The sequence below is a fragment of the Aethalodelphis obliquidens genome, unplaced genomic scaffold (genome assembly GCF_003676395.1).
Source record: "Aethalodelphis obliquidens isolate GAN/ISIS:26980383/991018 unplaced genomic scaffold, ASM367639v1 scaffold6, whole genome shotgun sequence".
NCBI classification, from domain to species: Eukaryota; Metazoa; Chordata; class Mammalia; order Artiodactyla; family Delphinidae; genus Aethalodelphis; species Aethalodelphis obliquidens.
Genome location: NW_020837950.1, coordinates 14805450 through 14823581, shown reverse-complemented (window position 1 = coordinate 14823581; position 18132 = coordinate 14805450). Strand labels below are relative to the sequence as shown.

At 37.7% G+C, this 18132-nt stretch overlaps 1 protein-coding gene across 1 annotated transcript in view; it reads left to right on the top strand.

Annotated features, from left to right (window-relative positions):
- The window catches only part of DTHD1 (death domain containing 1), a 68122-nt gene extending 54222 nt beyond the window's left edge, over window positions 1–13900 (top strand). The window contains 3 exon segments of the mRNA XM_027104033.1: window positions 2260–2492; window positions 11852–11922; window positions 13530–13900. Coding sequence (XP_026959834.1) covers window positions 2260–2492; window positions 11852–11922; window positions 13530–13900 — 675 coding nt within the window.
- Window positions 13901–18132: the final 4232 nt, after the last annotated feature.

Here is an 18132-nt window from a genome sequence, read left to right as displayed (position 1 = left end):
CTCTCTCTCTCTCTCTCTCTCTCTCTCTCTCTCTCTCTCTCTCTCTCTATATATATATATATATATATATATATATATAAAACTGAATAACTATGCTGTACACCTGAAATTAACACCATATTGTAAATCAACTATACTTCAGTAAAAGAAAAAAAGAGATAGGATATTTCTCTAGGTGTCAAGAATATCACTGTTTCCCACTATCCATTGGGAAACAATGATATCACACATATTATGAAGCGCAGAATGGGAAACCACTGCCCTGGTGGTGCAGTGGTTAAGAATCTGCCTGCCAACGCGGGGGACATGGGTTTGAGCCCTGATCCGGGAAGATTCCACATGCCATGGAGCAACTAAGCCCATGTGCCACAGCTACCGAGCCTGCACTCTAGAGCCTGTGAGCCACAACTACTGAGCCTGCGTTCCACAACTACTGAAGACCACATACCTAGAGCCTGTGCTCCACAACAAGAGAAGCCACCACAATGTGAAGCCCGCACACCGCAACTAAAAGTAGCCCCTGCTCAAGGTAAAGAGAGAAAAGCCCGCACACAGCAACGAAGACCCAATGCAGCCAAAAATAAATAAATAAATTTACTAAAAAAAAAAAAAACAACAAACAAAAAAACTTCCTTCATTCTATCACACTTTACCATACAACTTACATACCAAGAGGGCTTAGGGTGGCCACTAATGGAGAATTGCTTTGCTTGGGAGAAAAGTAGGAGAGATCATGGGCTCCATATAGAGTAGGTCAGAACGGTATCACTACTGGAAGGATCCAGCAGAACGGTGCTGGGACTGCAGCAGAACAAACCTGTGGTGACCACTGATGTGGAACAACTGTGCTTATGTGCTACCTTGGGAGCAAAAGTGTGGTATGGGTAGAAACCAACATGGTGCACTACGTGGTAGTGCACATGATAGACTCCATGATAGACACAGGAAGGAAACTGTTGTGCCCACAAAAAGAGCGTGGATGGCTATATTTCCTGGCTGAGCATTGTGGTGTATCTGGTAGAACATGTGGATACCAAGAGAGTAAAGCCCATAGGACTGCCAGAAATACCTGGAGAGGACTTTGCCAGAGTTGGAGTTCCTGCGTGAGGAGGAATGCACCAGAACTAGGTCATCTGTATGACACCTATGGGGCAATTTATAAATCAGAAATTATTTTTATTACTGTATCTCTATAGCATCAGGACTAAAGTGAAATCAGAATTTCACTTTGGTCCTGACATGATATTGAAAATCTTCATAACTTCTTGGATAAATATATTTCTTTCATTCTTCCATGCATTTGCTGGGATACCTTTGGAATGCAAGTTGATAATTGATGTAATTCCTACTTGATTGTGCTTTTCTAAGTGGATCTACCATACTTCGCTATCGGAAACACCTGTGTTATAAATGTGGCCTTATCTGAGACCAATTCTATCAAAGTGTGGGCTTACTTTTTTGCCTTTTTCTCAAGATTCATTTTTATGAATACTAAGCTTTGAGAATACTGCCTTATTTTCTCAGTGAGTAGAAGACCAAACTCCTTGGTGGGAGTGGTAGCCAAGGGTGAGGTAGAGATCTTGCAAAGAGTAGTAAAGAGTTGCAATGTCTTCTGTAGGGAATGGTGGAAGAAATCTCCAGTGATACATAAAAATATTGCTGAGCAGCCCTGGTGCCCAGCTGAAACTACAGACTTTAAATTTGTGGTGATAATAATCTTCATAATTGTCCACAGAGAGTCCTTGAAGTTATCAGGAATTGATTCAGGGTACGGTGTGGTAACCCTGTGGTAAACAGAAGTGCTGATATAAAAGAAAACACAGAAAATGATACAATAGGTTCTACCAGTGGCATGACTGTAAGAGGTGCTAAAATGATTAAAGAAGATAATTTACATCATACAAATAAAATTTATTTAAGACTTCATGAAGTGGACAGTCTCCTTTCAGAGAACTACAAAATGGGGCAGAAGTCAAGAAACTTTCATAAGATAAAGAAAAAGAGCAAGGATGAGACAAATAGAAAATATCTGATTGGCTGGGGTCACATAGTCACTCTTGTTGGGGGTGAGAAGGCCCAGAGCTGGCTTGGCCTTTGAAAACTGGCTGACTGGATACACTGCCTTTCTGGTCAAGCAGAGCATTTACAGGGACATGAATGTTTGCTGATGTGGCACCTTGGAAAGGAGCTTTGTTTCAGTAGAGGCACAGCGTTGTGGTGAAAGGGGCCATGACACTCAGAGCTCTGGTTGACCTCTAGGTCAACTGCTTGTCCACCGCTCTGTGCTCAGGTCCACACTGTGATTCTAAAGTAGCAGGGGAAATGCAGCTCTTGGACATCGTGGAACTGGTGGAACCAGGGAAAGTGAAAGTGCTGGGGTCTGAGGAATATTTTGAGCAGTTCCTGTTTCCAGTCATCAGCAAGATGCAGGAGACTACTGTGTCTTGCACCGGAGTGCACAGGAGAGCATATAGGCAGAATAGGAGCAAGTTGTAAGAGATGGACCATATATTCATCCAAATAAAAACCCAGGTGGAAGCCTTGGAGAAAAGCACTCTGAGTCATCTTCAGAATCCAGATGATGAAATTGAGGGCAGATTGACCGAAAGGTGTGAAAAGGTGGAGGAGAAGGCGAAGGAAACTGCAAAGATAGCAGAGATAGATGTTGGCTGACCTAGTCCAGTGGATAAAGAAAAGCAATTGTCTTGAAAGAGGGTCAGCCGTTTATAGATAATGGATTCTGGTCAAGCAATGGAGATTGGCTGACAACCTAAAGAAGCTGAAGCAAGAGGGTCTTTTTTCTCTTTTTCTCTCTGTTTACACACTGTCCTCACTTACACTAAGGTTCTGCTATGGTCTGTGGTTAATGACCTCAATATGAGTTGTAAGTGTCAAAAATTTTTGTTTGGGGAAGTAACTTTTATTTGGGAAATGCCCTTACATATGAGAATTAGTGCCTAAGCCTCTTGCAGTGGTAAGAGAAGCTGCAAGCTTCTTGTAAGGAATCTTGTAATCACATTTGTTCCTGGGCTTTGGGTTATTTCTAAATTTTGAGGTACTTTGCTCTTTCTTGTGCGACCAGATAGCTCCCTGGAATGTTGGGTCTGTGTGTGTGGCTCATGAGACTCACAGATGGAGTTCTCTAGCTCTGGAGGTGCCAAAGGAGCTGCATTATTATTAGAAGATGATTTCATGCAGCAACTGCTAAAGAAGCTGAGCAGGGGACCAGACTCCTACTGGGAGTGTGAATGGGGCTGACTTGGCTAAGATTGATGAATCAGAAGAAGGGGTGGAGGATGGTATTGTCTGTATTTTGGGACTTTAGTTTCTGTGTGAGACCAAAGAAGGAAAGATGTATTTTGTTGAAAATTTATATTTTGTGTGACACACTATCTGATATAATCTGTCTGGCCAGTTTGTTTGGATAGCCTAACTTAGCTTTTTTGACAAGGAAACTAGAATAGGAGATGAGATCTTGGTATTCTGTACAAGTTGATGTTATACTCTGATACATTTCAGGGGATTCTGGGCATAAAATGAAAGAGATATTGCAAAGGCCCTTGAGGGGCTGGAGAAGGAAAGTGAGAACTATCTGCAATGGACACTAACCTGGACTGGGAACAGGTATCTTCAGGGTTCCATAAATTGTCCAGCTATAAATTCATTTGAGTAGCAGACCTGACAGTTATTTGAGATCAAAACTTTATGATGAGGAAAAAAAATTATGATGTTAATAAAATTATTTATTTGATTGAAAATAAAAGGATATAAAAATTACTGAAAGTCTAATTGGGGAGGGAAAACAAACATATGCGAATAAGGATATATGAATGGCATTGATGACAACACAAGACAACATTAAGTTAAGAGATAAATTGAGTGGCAGTGCATAAATTCACAAATAAGAAACCAGGGACTAGTGTAGTTGATAAAAGAGGGGGAATTTGACCAATGGCTTTGTAAATATGGTAGGATTTGAAGGAGGAGATCATTCAAGTCAAGAGAAGGTATCATATAAACAGTTTTTACTATCCTATGTGTATATGTCAATACCATGTAAAGCACGGTGAAGAATTAATATAGGAACAAGATACCTTATTGGCCCTCAAAGAGATGGCAGTCTAACAAGTACAGCCAAGACTGATCATGGCTGGTTCTTGGAGTGGTATAAAGATACAATGAAAGGAAACTTTAAGATGTGCCATGGAAAACAATGTTGGGTAAAATAAAGGTTGTGCCCAAGTCCAATTTATTGGGTTGCACACAAAAGATCAAGGTGGTACATGTATGATCTGAACTAAAAAATGGTTTGCTTAGTTTTAAGAATTCAATAACAGGGTTGTACTTAAGAAGGATGGAAAGAATAGTCAGTAATTGAAGGAGTCTTAAAAAACAGTGACCTGTAAACTTCAAGACACATACCCCTTCCAGGTGTGAGTGGCTGTCTTTGGTTCCAATCTTTTAAAAACACTTCTAAGTCAATGAGATCTCTGTTGTGCTTTGCAGCATAAATAAGACATATCTGTACATATCCGAGTTATTTATACTTTTATACTGATGCCCTTGAAAGACTTATAGTGAAAGAAAAACTGCCACATAAGCCCCACTACACCCTTTTACAAGGTATATGTATATTACTGAGAACTTGAGAGCCAGGTTTAAATTTGCCAGACAATCTTCCTGAGCAGTAACACGTTGACAGTGACATTTTAGAAACTGCATTAAGCAAAATAAAATATACAATATTAACATAAAATCAGGTTACCTGAGAGGAATAATAAAAATTCCTTTAGCAAATAGTAGATCCTGAGAAGATGCAACAGAATAGCACTTTTTGATTGGAAGAAAGGAAGAGAGGAAAGTAGGGAAAAGTTAAAGCCAGTCCTGCCAATGAAGGCATCCAAGGAAACACATGTAGATACAGAATCTGTGGGAGGGGACACTCCAGGACAAACAGAGGCTTCCCTGTTTGGCTTGGAGCTGACCCTGAGTACCAGTGAAATTTAAAAGGTGGTATGCAAGGCAAAAATAGTGCACAGAAAAAAACCATGGGGGAAGAAACAAAGAAAAGGGAAGGGAAGGAATAGGAAGGGGGCACTGAAAATCCCTGAATAACGAGGCTATATGGGAGACCAGCACAGTGCCTGGAAGTGTAAAAGAGCCCAAGATTTCCTGTGCATCCACAATCCACTGCTTCTGTGGTTGGGCACCAGATAAAGAATGTGGCTTGAATTTTCACGTATGTGAAAAAATACATAAACACTAGAATCACTCTCAGTGCCTCAAGGTGCTATGAGACATCTGCAAAGAAAGAATGACTGAGGGGGTAAACTGTTTACACAAAGAAAAGAAAAAATCCAATGTGCACCTCTTGTCCTAGACTCAGTTCAGGTCATATACCTGTTGATGGGAATGATAGAATCTGCTGCACTATTTAAATTGGCATTTCTCAATTTTTTGAGAGGATTAAGTACATAGTTCATATCTCAAAAATTCTATTCACTTATTTTACAGTGCTACAGTGTCAATATACTTAAATTTACATTGTTCTTATGTTGATTCTTAACCTCCTCCCATTAAAACTTCTTAATGTAAGTTTTTAAAAAATTATATAAATTTCAGGTGTACAGCAGTATAATTCAACATGTGTATACACTACACAGTGATCACCACTACAAGTCTTGTTACCATCCATCACCATACAGTTTACCCTGTTCACCCATTTCACTAACCCTCCAACCCCCTTCTTCTATGGAAACCAAAATTCTGATATCTGTATCTATGAGTTTGTTTTGGGTTTATTTTATTTGTTCCTTTGTTTTGTTTTTTGAGATTAGACATATGAATGAAATCATGTGGTGTTTGTCTTTCTCTGCCTGAATTATTTCACTTAGCGTAATACCTTCAAGGTCCATCCATGTTGTCACAAATGGCAGGATTTCATTCTTTTTTATGGCTGAGTAATATTTAATTGTGTATATATATATACCACACCTTTTTTATCCATTCATCCATCAATAGGCACTTTTGCTGTTTCTATGCTGCAATAAACATAGGGGTGCATCCATCTTTTCAATTTAGTGTTTTTGTGTTCTTTGGATAAATATCAAGAAGTGGAAATATGGTAGTTCTATTCTTAATTTTCTGAGGAACCTCCATACTGTTTTCCATAATGGCTGCACCAATTTACAGTCCCATAACAATTAGGGTTCTCTTTTCTCTGTATCCTCTCTAACATTTGTTATTTCTTCTCTTTTCAATAATAGCCATTCTGATGGGTGTGAGGTAATATCTCATTGTCATTTTGATTTGCATTTCCCTAAAAATGTTGAACATCTTTTCATGTACCTGTTAGCCATCTCTGTCTTTGTAAAACTGTCTGTTCAGATTCTCTGCCCATTTTTTAAATCATTTGTTTGCTTGTTATTGAGTTGTATGAGTTTTTTAAATGTATGTCAGATATTAACACCTTATTAGATATATGATTTGCAAATATCTTCTCCAATTCAGTAGGTTGCCTTTTCATTTTGATGATGCTTTCCTTCACGTTGCAGAAGTTTTTTAGTTTATATAGTCCCATTTGTTTATTTTTTCTTTTGTTTCCTTTGTCTTTGGGTCAGAGCCACAAAAACATAAATAAGAATGATGTCAGGGAGGTTACTGCCTATGTTTTTCTCTAGGATTATTATGGTTTCAGGTCTTACATTCAAGTCTTTAATCTATTTTTAGCTCAATTTTGTGTATGATGTAAGATAGTGGTCTAGTTTCTTTCTTTCTTGTTTTTTTTGCATGTGGCTGTCCAGTTTTATCAACACCATTTATTGAATACACTATCCTTTCACCATTGTATGTTCTTTGCTCCTTTGTCATAAATTAATTGTCCATATTTATGTGGGTTTATTTCTAGGCTCTCAATTCTGTTTCATTTATCTGTGTGTCTGTTTTTATGGCCATACTATACTCTTTTGATTAGCTTTGTAGTATAGTTTGAAATCAGGGAGCATGACACCTCCAGCTTTGCTCTTTTTTTTCAAGATTGTTTTGGCTATTTGAAATCTTCTGAGGTTCCATACAGTTTTTGGTATTATTTGTTCCAGTTCTGTAAAATGTGCCATTGGAATTTTGATAGAGATTGCACTGAATCTGTATATTGCTTTGAATTGTATGGACATTTTAATAATATTAATTGTTCCAATCCATGGACATGGAATATCTTTCCCTTTGTTTGTGTCTTCAATTTCTTTCATCAGTGTTTAATAGTTTTCAATATACAGGTCTTTCACCTTGGTTAAATTTATCCCTAGATATTTTATTCTTTTTGATGCAATTGTAAACAGGATTTTTTTTTCTAATTTCTCTTTCTGATAGTTTGTTATTAATGTACAGAAATGCCACACATTTCTGTATATTGATTTAGTATTCTGCAACTTTTCTGAATTCATTTATTAGTTCTCATGGTTTTTTGGTGGAATCTTTTGGGTTTTCTATATACAGCATCATATCATCTTCAAATATGATAGTTTTAGTTCTTCCTTTTTTGGTTTGGATGTCTTTTATTTCTTTTTCTTGCCTAATTGCTATGGTTAGGACTACAATAATATGTTGAATAACAGTGGTAATCATGAGCATTCTTGTATTATTCCTGTTCTTCAAGGAAAAGCTTTCAACTTTTCACCAGTGAGTATGATGTTAGCTGTGGGTTTGTTATATATGGCTTTTATTATGTTGAGGTATGTTACCTCTATACCTACTTTGTTAAGAGTTTTTTTTATCATAAAGGGATGCTGAATTTTGTCAAATGCTTTTTCCACATCTATTGAAATGATCAAATGATTTCTATCCTTCATTTGTTAATGTGATTCTTCACATTAATTAATTTGTGGCTATCAATTCATTGAATCATCCTTGCATTCCTGGAATAAATCCCTCTTGGTTGTGGTATATGATTATTTTAATAAATTGTTGGATTCAGTTTGATAATATTTTGTTGAGGATTTTTGCATCTACATTCATCAAGGGATTTGGTCTGGATTTTGTGTGTGTGTGTGTGTGTGTGTGTGTGTGTGTGTGTGAGTGTGGTGTCCTTGACTGGTTTTGATATCAGAGTAATGCTGGCTTTGTAAAACAAGTTTGGGAGTGTTCCCAACTCTTCAATTTTTTGATAGAGCTTGAGAAGGATAGGTATTAAATCTTCTTGAATATTTGGTAGAATTCATCTGTGCAGCCATCTGGTCCTGGACTTTTGTTCGTTGGGAACTTTTTGATTATTGCTTCAATCTCCTTGCTTGTAATTTGTCTATTGAGATTTATTTCTTCATAATTCACCCCTGAGAGATTGCATGTTTCTAGGAATTTATCCATTTCTTCCAGATTGCCCATTTTTGGTCATATATTTGTTTAGAATAGTCTCTTGTGATCTGTTTTATTACTGTGGTATCAGTTGTAACTTATCTTTCATTACTGAATTCACTTATTTGAGCGCTCTCTCTTTTTTTCTTGGTTAGTCTAGTTAAAGATGTGTTCATTTTGTTTATCTTTCAAAAAAACAGCTCTTAGTTTCATTGATTGTTTCTATTTTTTGTCTCTATTTCATTTTTTTCTGCATTGATGTTTATTATTTCCTTCCTTCTACTAATTTCCTTCCTTCTACTTGTTTATTCTTCTTTTACTAGTTCCTTTAGGTATAAAGTTAAATTGTTTATTTGGGATTTTTCTTGTTCTGGAAGTAGGACTGCATTTCTAAGAATTTCCCTCTTAGAACCACTTTTGCTGGTGGTTTTCCATAGATTTTAGTATGTCTTATTTCTTCTTTGATTTCCTAATAATCCATTGTTTGTTTGGTAGCAAGTTGTTTAATCTTTACATTTTTGTGGGTTTTCCAGCTTCTTTCTTGTAGTTGATTTCCAGCTTTATGCCATTGTGGTCAGAGAAGATGCTTTGATAATATTTCAGTCTTCTTGAATTTATCAAGACTTGTTTTGTGGCCTAGCATATGATCTATCCTGGAGATTGTTCCATGTGCACTTGAAAAGAATGTGTATGCCACTGCTCTTGGATAGAATGTTCTGTGTATATCTAGTAAGTTCATCTGGTCTAATGTGTCATTTAAGTCCAATATTTCCTTATTGATTTTCTACCTGGATGATTTATCCATTGTTGTAAGTGAGGTGTTAAAATCCCCTAGTATTGTTGTATTGCTTAAATTTCTCACTTTAAGTCCATTATTATTTGTTTTATATATTTTGGTGCTTCTCTGTAGGGTACATATATATTTATAAATGTTATATCTTCTTACTGGATTGATCCTGTTATCATTATGTAATGCCCTTCTTTGTCTTTTATTACAGTCTTTGTTTTAAAGTCTATTTTGTCCGATATGGCTGTAGCTACTCCACTTTCTTTTCATTTCAATTTGCATGGAATATCTTTTTCTGCTCCTTCATTTTCCGTCTGTGTGTCCTTTCTTCTGAAATGAGTCTTTCATAGGCAATGTATAGATGGGTCTTTTTTTTTTTAATCCATTCTGCCACTCTATATCTTTTGATTGGAACATTAGGTCTATTTGTATTTAAAGTAATTATTGATAGGTATGTACTTATTGCCATTTTGTTAATTGTTTTCTGGCTATTTTTATAGTTTTTTTTTTTTGTTGTTGTTCTTATCTTTCTCTCTTCCCTTGTGTTTTGGTAGTTTTCTTTAGTGTTTTGTTTAGATTTCTTTCTCATTTTCTTTTGTGTATTCACTATTATTTTTTTTCCTGTGGTTATTGTGAGGCTCACATAGAACATCCAATGTAAATAGTACCCTGTTTTAAGTTGGTACCTACTTAAATCTGAACACATTCCAAATCTTTATCTTTTACTTCCCATCCCCCTTTTCTATTTTTGATGACACATTTTACATCTTTTTATTTTATGTACTCCTTAACTAATTATTGTAATTTTAATTTTCTACCTTTGTCTTTTACCCTTCATACTTGCTTTACAAGTGATTGATCCACTACCTCCATTATATATTTACATTTTCCAATGAGATTTTTACTTTTGTATGTTTTCTTACTATTAATTAGTGCAATTTCTTTTCAGCTTAAGGAAGTCCCTTTAATATTTGTTGCAGGGCTGGTTTACTGGTGATGGACTTTAGCTTTTGCTTATCTGGAAACTATTGATGTTTCCTTCAACTTTGAATGCTAAGCTTGCTGGATAGAGAATTATTGGTTGGAAAAAAATTTTTTTTCAGCACTTTGAATATATCATGCCTTTGCCCTTCAGACCTGTAAAATTTCTGCTGATAGACTTATGGGGGGTTATTTTGCATGTAACAAGTTGTTTTTCTCTTGCTACTTTTAGGATTCTCTCTTTATCCTTAACTTTTACCATTTTAATTGTAATGTGTTTTGGTGTATGTCTCTTTGGGTTCATCTTATTTGTAAATCTCTGAGCTTCTTGGACATTGATGTCTCTTTTCTTACTCAGATTAGGGACGTTTTCAGCCACTGTTTCTTTAAAGAATTCTTCTGGCTCTTTCTCTCTTCCTTCTCTTTCTGGGACCCTGATAATATGAAAGTTATTCCATTTAATGTTTTCCTAAAGGTATATTTACTTTTTAAAATTCCTTTTCTTTCTTTTTTTTTTTTTTTCTTTTTTTTTTCATTTTGCTGCTCAGTCTTGGTTTTCTATTGCTTTGTGTTCCAGGTCAGTGATTTGTTCTTCTACCTTATCCAGTCTGCTGTTGAATCCCTTAAGTGTATTTTTAAGTTCAATTATAACTTATGTTTAGTATTTTATTATATTTTCTGTCTCTGTTGAAGTTCTCACTGTGTTCATCCATTCTTCTTCCAAGTTTGGTGAGCATCTTTATGGCAATTATGCAGAACCCTTTATTAAGGCAGTTGGTGAATTCACTGAGGGGAGGGGACAGAAATAGAAAGGGCCTGAGATAGGAAGCAGTAATTCAGCACAATCAGGAGGAAGACAGTCAGCAAAGGGAAAAGAGAGGGAAGAGGAAGAGCAGGGCAGGCCATGGAACCCAAGGGAAGGAGTAAAATGCTCTGTGGAAGTCGGAGAAGATGTAGACTGACAATCAGTTGCTGTAAGTAGTATTTAGGAGGGCTCTAGAAAGATTGGAAAATAAGGCTTTAATAGAGTTTTAAAAGAGGACATCAATATCTTGTGATGAACCATAATGGAAAAGAATATCAAAAAGAATATATATATATATATATATATATATATATATATATATATATATCTTAATCACTTTGCAGTACAGTAGAAATGAACACAACATTGTAAATCAACTATACTTCAATAAAATAATTTTTTTAAAAAGAGGCTATATAACCTCTAAAGCAAGGGCTTAAGGAGTGAGTTGATAGTGATGGACTTAAGGCATCAGATTTACAGTAGGCATGAAAAGATTTTATGGTAAAAGGACGGGGAGAGATAGCCTGAGAGCTTGAAACAGCAGCAGAAGCAAGGAAAGGGGAGGCTTGAGAGTGCCTGTGGGAAGAATGGAAAGAACCTGATGAGGAGGTTAAGGAACAGGTGTGAAGGGAAATTATTAGATGAAAAACACTGTGGGGATGGCACCCAGAAAACATGGAGGAGTGAGATTCTGTAAGAAAGTGATTTTGAAATGAAAATGAGGTTATGAGAACTCTGGTCAAATGGCTTTGGGGAAAGTTAGGAGAGACTGACACTGGCCTAGTGAAACAAAATAAGAGTGAGATTGGGGCTTAAGGATGGTAGGAAAGTATTATGTCATTGCTCTGGAAAATTTTAAATTGAATTCAAGAAACAGAGTTTTTAATGGATTTGTAAGCTGCTAAAGGCTTAAATTGTGTACAAAGCTTAGAGCTTGTTGATCACATTCAGTATCATTTCATAACCCTGGGCATCCCTGTAGTTGACTGCAATGTGAGTAAGACAGAATTGGAGACTGACAAATTGAGAACATTGAAAGCTAAAAAGGACAACAGATTTTAAGGTGGATGCAAGACCATTATTGACCTACACAGCTGATCATTAGGGCAGTATGGGTACAGAGGCAGAGATGATGGAATGACTGCAGGCGTCAAAGGACTTGCTGTATTAGTGATGGGGCAAGAAACATATTAAGCAGGAACAAAGGAACAGAAGCTGTGGAAGTTTAGGGGGTAGTGGTGAGCAGTAATATTGAGCAGCTGAAGCCATGGAAGTGGAATAGTTCTAGCTAATGATGAAACATAAGGATTGGCCATGTAAGTCAGTTTTTAATATGGAGATACCACACAGGTCAGTGATGTTGACAAGATTAAGAAATCATGTGGTCAGAGGTATGACTGACTATCAACAGGGTTGCTGTTGCTGCTGCCTGCCAATGGCAGGAGACAGTTGATGTGGATAGAGAGAGGAAAGCCTACCCATGTAGCATGGACAATAAAAATGAATATACTGCAAGAGGGAAGCAGAATGTTGGTTTGAAAGTGGCAATGGAGGGGAAGGATGTGTTGGCTCCATTTCCTGAGTAGCTTTCACAGAAAAGTGGCATGATTTATAGTGTAAAAGCAGATGCAATTTATGTGAGTAGGTAGATGGAAAGAACAGAGTAAAAGGTGGCAGACATAGAATTCTTTTCTGACACCAAACCAGGGAAACTGGAGCAGAGTTTTGCATGAGTGGGAGAAAATCACTGACGCAAGTTAGGGCTGATGTGTGCAAGGAGAGAGAAGGGCTTGAGGGGTTTGCTGAGAGCGATGGATTTGAGCTACACAATAAAATAAATAACAACCAAACAACAGAAAATTGGAATCTTGAGTTTAGGTGGTAGCCAGGAGTCACAGGGTAAGGGAAGGGGTATGCTGAACTTACAGGATATATTCAGAGATGTGTGTAGTTCTAAATAGTCCAGAAGCCAGGGGGAATGTTGGTGAAATGGACCTTCTACAGAATTGCTCTTTGTATATTGAATTTTGGTGAGTTTGTGTGTGTGTGTGTGTGTGTGTGTGTGTGTGTGTGTGTGTGTGTAGTTGGGGGGTTGGCGCATGAGGATTGCCTAGCTGCTGCTATAATTTATGCATCAGGTTAGTACAAATTAAGGGAAGTAGTTTTTGAATCTAAAAATGTCTTCTAATATAGTGCTACTCAAAGTGTGGTTGAGGACCTCAGCGTCAGCATCATCTGGGAACTTGTTAAAAATGCCAAGATTTGCCCCTATCCTAGTTTTACTTAATTAGACTATCCGGGGTGGGGGCCTAAACACCATTTTAATGAGCCCTACTGGATCTCAGGGAAGTTAAAATTTGAGAAGCATTTCTAACCCTTTGCAAGAAGGGTTAACCCTCAGAAGAAGACCCTAACCCTCAGAAGAAGACCCCAGAAAGGGCAGGGATTCAAAGACTCTCAACTGTCCACCTGGCTGGTCCCAAATCTTTCTGCTTCTCAGAGGCCAAACCAGAGATTAAGTTTCCTGTGAACAGTTGGAGGGTTAGATGAGCACACCCTCCATGAAAGGGTCCTAACACTGAGTGTCCCACGTGTGCCTGGCAGAAGCCCTGTGGGACAACTTGCTCTACTGGCTGGCAGACGAGCTCTCAGAAGAAAACGCCCTGTGTCTCTTCTCATCCCTCCCCCTTCGCCACAGCACCATTCAGCTCATCAAACTGAAGAACCCTGATGATCTCACAGGCCAGACCCACGACCTTCTTTGCTTTTGGAAAAGATCACTCCCAAATTCCACGGACAAACTTCGTCTTCTGGCTCGCCATCTCCGCAAGATCGGCAGGAGTGACCTTGCAGAAGAGCTCAAATTCAAGTGGGAAAATAAAGTGTTCACTGAACCCCAGCAGCGGTCTGATGTGGTGGAGTTCAGCCCCGTTGCTCTTTCTTTTGCCCTAGGAAAAGTGTCACAGTCGGTTTGAAGACCGTTTCTGTCAACATTTTACTAGCAGTTTCCAAGTAATGTTGTTTGAAGTGAATCTCTTTGATAGATGTGTTATTGAGACAAGTGAAGAAGCACTAATCAGACAATAAAAAGCATCTGTGGGTCTGAATTCTCACTCATGGTTCAGTGATACATGTTCTGCAGCCAAACTTAATAGCATTTGTAATAGAGTTTGCCCTGTGTGTATTTTAATAGCCGGGGTTGCTTTTTAAGTGTAAAGGAAAGGTATGGTATACAGAATCCCCATTTTTTTAATTGTTATCTACATAAAAGTAAACTAGTTACCCAGGACTCCAAGCAACTGATTCACATTATGTGTATACCATGGAGCCCACAGATAACAGTACAAAATAAATTGGGTTGCAGACGCCTGATGTTGATGATAGCAAATCACTTTAAGAAAACATCTAAGGTTGAAATAAATTAAAAATAGAAGAACACTTCAGCCATTTACTCCCACAAACTATTAATAAGATTTAGCCTAGAATCGGGAAAACCTCGTATGTTATTATTAGTAAAATGGGGCAGCGCAGAGATCATGGAGCGTAAGTGAAAGAACTCAGGGCCTTTTGCACTGACTTAGGAAAGCAACCTGCTACTAAATCAGTTTGACAGAAACCTTACTACATAAGCCCTATAGGAGCATTATTTTTTTAAAAAAACCACCTGTAAAAAAACAAAAACTAAAAGAAAAAGACAATAATTACCTAAGCCCCTCCATCATCGATAATTCCTGTTAATGTTTATGTTTTGAGGCTTTGGAAACCCTAAAGCACTTTAGCTTCCTGTAACAGCATGACATGAGTGGGCCTTACATTAGTTACATGAAAAATTAAACATGTATATGGTTCTCAGATTTAAAGGCAGGATTTCCTTCTATTAAATTAACCAGAAACTTAGAGATCTATTTGGTTATATGTTAAAAAAGAGAATTCCAATTTTCAAACACGTTCCTATCAAGAAACCTTTCAGCAGTCAAGATTTTTATCATTTTTACATGTTTCCAGAAAGGTACAATATTTGTCACATATTCTTGGAATGAAGCAAACAGACTGAAATGTTCATTGTCTTTCTGACTACGAAGTAAAAAAGAAGTCACGAAAATAAAATTTGCCTCTTATTCCGCCACTAGAGACTACTATTATGAAAATATTTTCTTCCAGTTTTTCTTTTTTCCTTGAAGGAAAGGTTTCTACTTCTGTGTATGCAGATGTATATAAACACACCTATGTGCACACACACACACTTACACACAAATACATGCAAATCTCTTCAGATGTACCACCTCACTCACTCACACATCTCCTCACACCCCCTCTCTGTGTCCTCATACCCCCCAAGCACGTTCACTCATATAGACACACGCATAGCCTCCCACACACCTGTTACGGACACTCCTGCCCCTTTCAGGGACAGACTCTCATCCACCTGTACCTTCTCACCTGCATTCATACACTCTCACATACACACACCACACTCCTGCCGCCTCACACAGACACACTTCTTCATATACATCTCCCCCGCACAGACACCCTTACACAACATACAGTCTCAGATTCACGTGTACACCCTCACATATGCCTTCACCCATGCATACACACCACCCTCCTGCAGCACATGCACACATATACTCGTCAACATGCATACCCCCCCGACACACACACACACACACACACACACACATGCTCTCTCACGTTACCTGTACACCTTCACATACAAACACATCCTCATGCACCTGCACTCTCTCTCTCACACACACACACACACACACACAAACTCATTTACATCCATACCCTCACAGGCACATATCCCTTCACACACACATGCTGACACACGTTTTTCCCCAGAATTTAAAAAAATGCATGTATTATGGCAGCAGTAAAATAATATAAAGGTAGTTAAGAAAAAAAATTGATCATCTCTGCAGCACCTCCTCTCCCTTGGGTAACCAAAGGAATTATCAGTCCCATATGTGGCATGTGTGCCACATCCATGCCCTACCCTTGTGCATCCTGCTCTCTGTCTGGTGGGCTGAACTGTAGGGACCACATTGGCAATGCTCTGGCTTCTGGGTGGCCTTGGTTAATGGGGAGCCCCAGCAGGAGGCTGGGAGGAGGGAGAAGAGTGAGTTAGATGATCCCCTTTCTTCCTCCCTTGAATTCACTGAAGCCGGGATGCATCCCTTACCCAAAGGCCACTGCCCCTCTCCTCTATGGGCAGCTCTCTCCCGGGATTGGGAACCACTCCTGTTCACATCCGGTCTGGGGTAGTGACAGCCGTATGGCTGTACTGTTCCCTGTGGTCCGCCATACCCTGCCCCCCCTTTTAAGACAAAGCCTCCTCTAATTATCCTAATTTGAGTGTACCATGTGTTTCCTATTGAGACCCTGACTGGTACTTCTAATAGCAACTTACATATTTTTTTTTCCAGAATGGGGGTCATATATTATATATACAGTTTTAAATTTAAATTTTAAATTAAATTTTAAATTTTATTAAATTATGGGCATTTTCCAATGTCTTTAAATGTTTTAATAGCTGTATAATATCTCACTTCATAGCCATAGCATAATTAATTTTAGTATTACCTACTTTTGAAAATTTAAGAAGTGAAATAATGCAGTATATATTCTTTTATGTCTGGCTTTCGAATTCAAATTTATGTTGTTGAAATCCATCCATGTTGTTTATGTGGCAATAGTTTGCTCCTTCTCATTAATAAATAATATTCCATTATATGTAGATACTATATATTGTACATCCATTTCACTGTAAATAGGTATTTCAGCAGACTCCAGTTTGGAGCTATCACAAACGGGGTTTATATGAACTTTCTGTAGACACATTTTAGTGAACATATATATTAATTTCTTCCAAACATATACTTAAAGAGTACTACAATTGGTTACCATAGTTCATTTAGCCTTTCCCCTCTTGTTGTATATTCAGATGACTTCCTTCTTTTCATAAAAATAACGATGCAATGATCATCTTTCTACATATGTATATAAATTATTATTTCATTAGGATACATTTTTAGAAATGGGACTACTTACTAGGAACATTTTTAAGGCTCCTGATACACATTGCCAAATTGCCATTTTATATTCTAATCATCAGGTTATGCAGATTCTTAGGAAAACAGTATATTTAAGTACATTTATTACATAAATTAATCAACTTGAGGCACGTAACATGAAATTCTACATCCTAGGTAAGCCTGGATTGTCTTCAATTGCTCTATTGGAAAAAAAGATATTGGTTTAAATCTTTTACAGTATTTCTTCTACTAATGAATAGAGCATATTCTAGTGGCATTTTCATCTTTAAAAAGTATCAAAAGGAGGAGTAATACAGCATATGGACAGATTCCAGGATGTCAGAGAACTTAGCAAATATAGCTAATTTCCAAAAAAACGAATGTTAAATTCATTTATTCAACAGATATTTACTGAACACAAACCCTGGGTCAAGCAATCGGCAATCTGTTCAATGCCAGAAGTACAAAAATGAGTAAGAGACAGTCCCCTGGGTTACGCTTTCTGCGTAAAGGGAGATCGAATGAATGAGATCATCATACTGTTCATTGCCTGTAATGAACCAAGCTCTTTCGGCTTAGCCCTTTACAAGTATTCACTTATTTAATTCTCCCAGTGTCCTATGAGGCAGGTACACAACCCAGTTTTACAAGACAGGAAACTGGAGATTAGAAAGATTGAGTGCGTTGTTTAAGGTCACAAGTGAGTGACACAGGATTCAAAGTTAGGTTGTTGGCTTGGCTCCCACCATATCATGTTGCCTAAACTTTATTCCTACTTCTCACTTTGCAAAACAGTATTTCTAATTCATATCAGCAGTACAAATAGATATTAGTTTTGAGGATGGGGATGGGGGAAGGGTCAGGAGGTGGGAAGGGGTTGTGATCATTGATAGTTGTCCCAACTCCATTAGTTAAATGCTCTCTTAGACTTGTTTAAGAGACTGACTGATTAGGATCATATTGCATATTGACCTAACACAAACTGGTGATGTACAAATATTGTGCTATTTGCAGTAGATATCAGTAATCACCAATAAGTAGAGCCACATTACCACAACTTGGCTATTCAGGCACATCAAGAGCGCTTCAAAATAGCGGCTGCAAAACAGGACCATTTAGCAATAAAGCCTTAGGCATCATTACTGACATGCCTGTTTTATACCATAAAG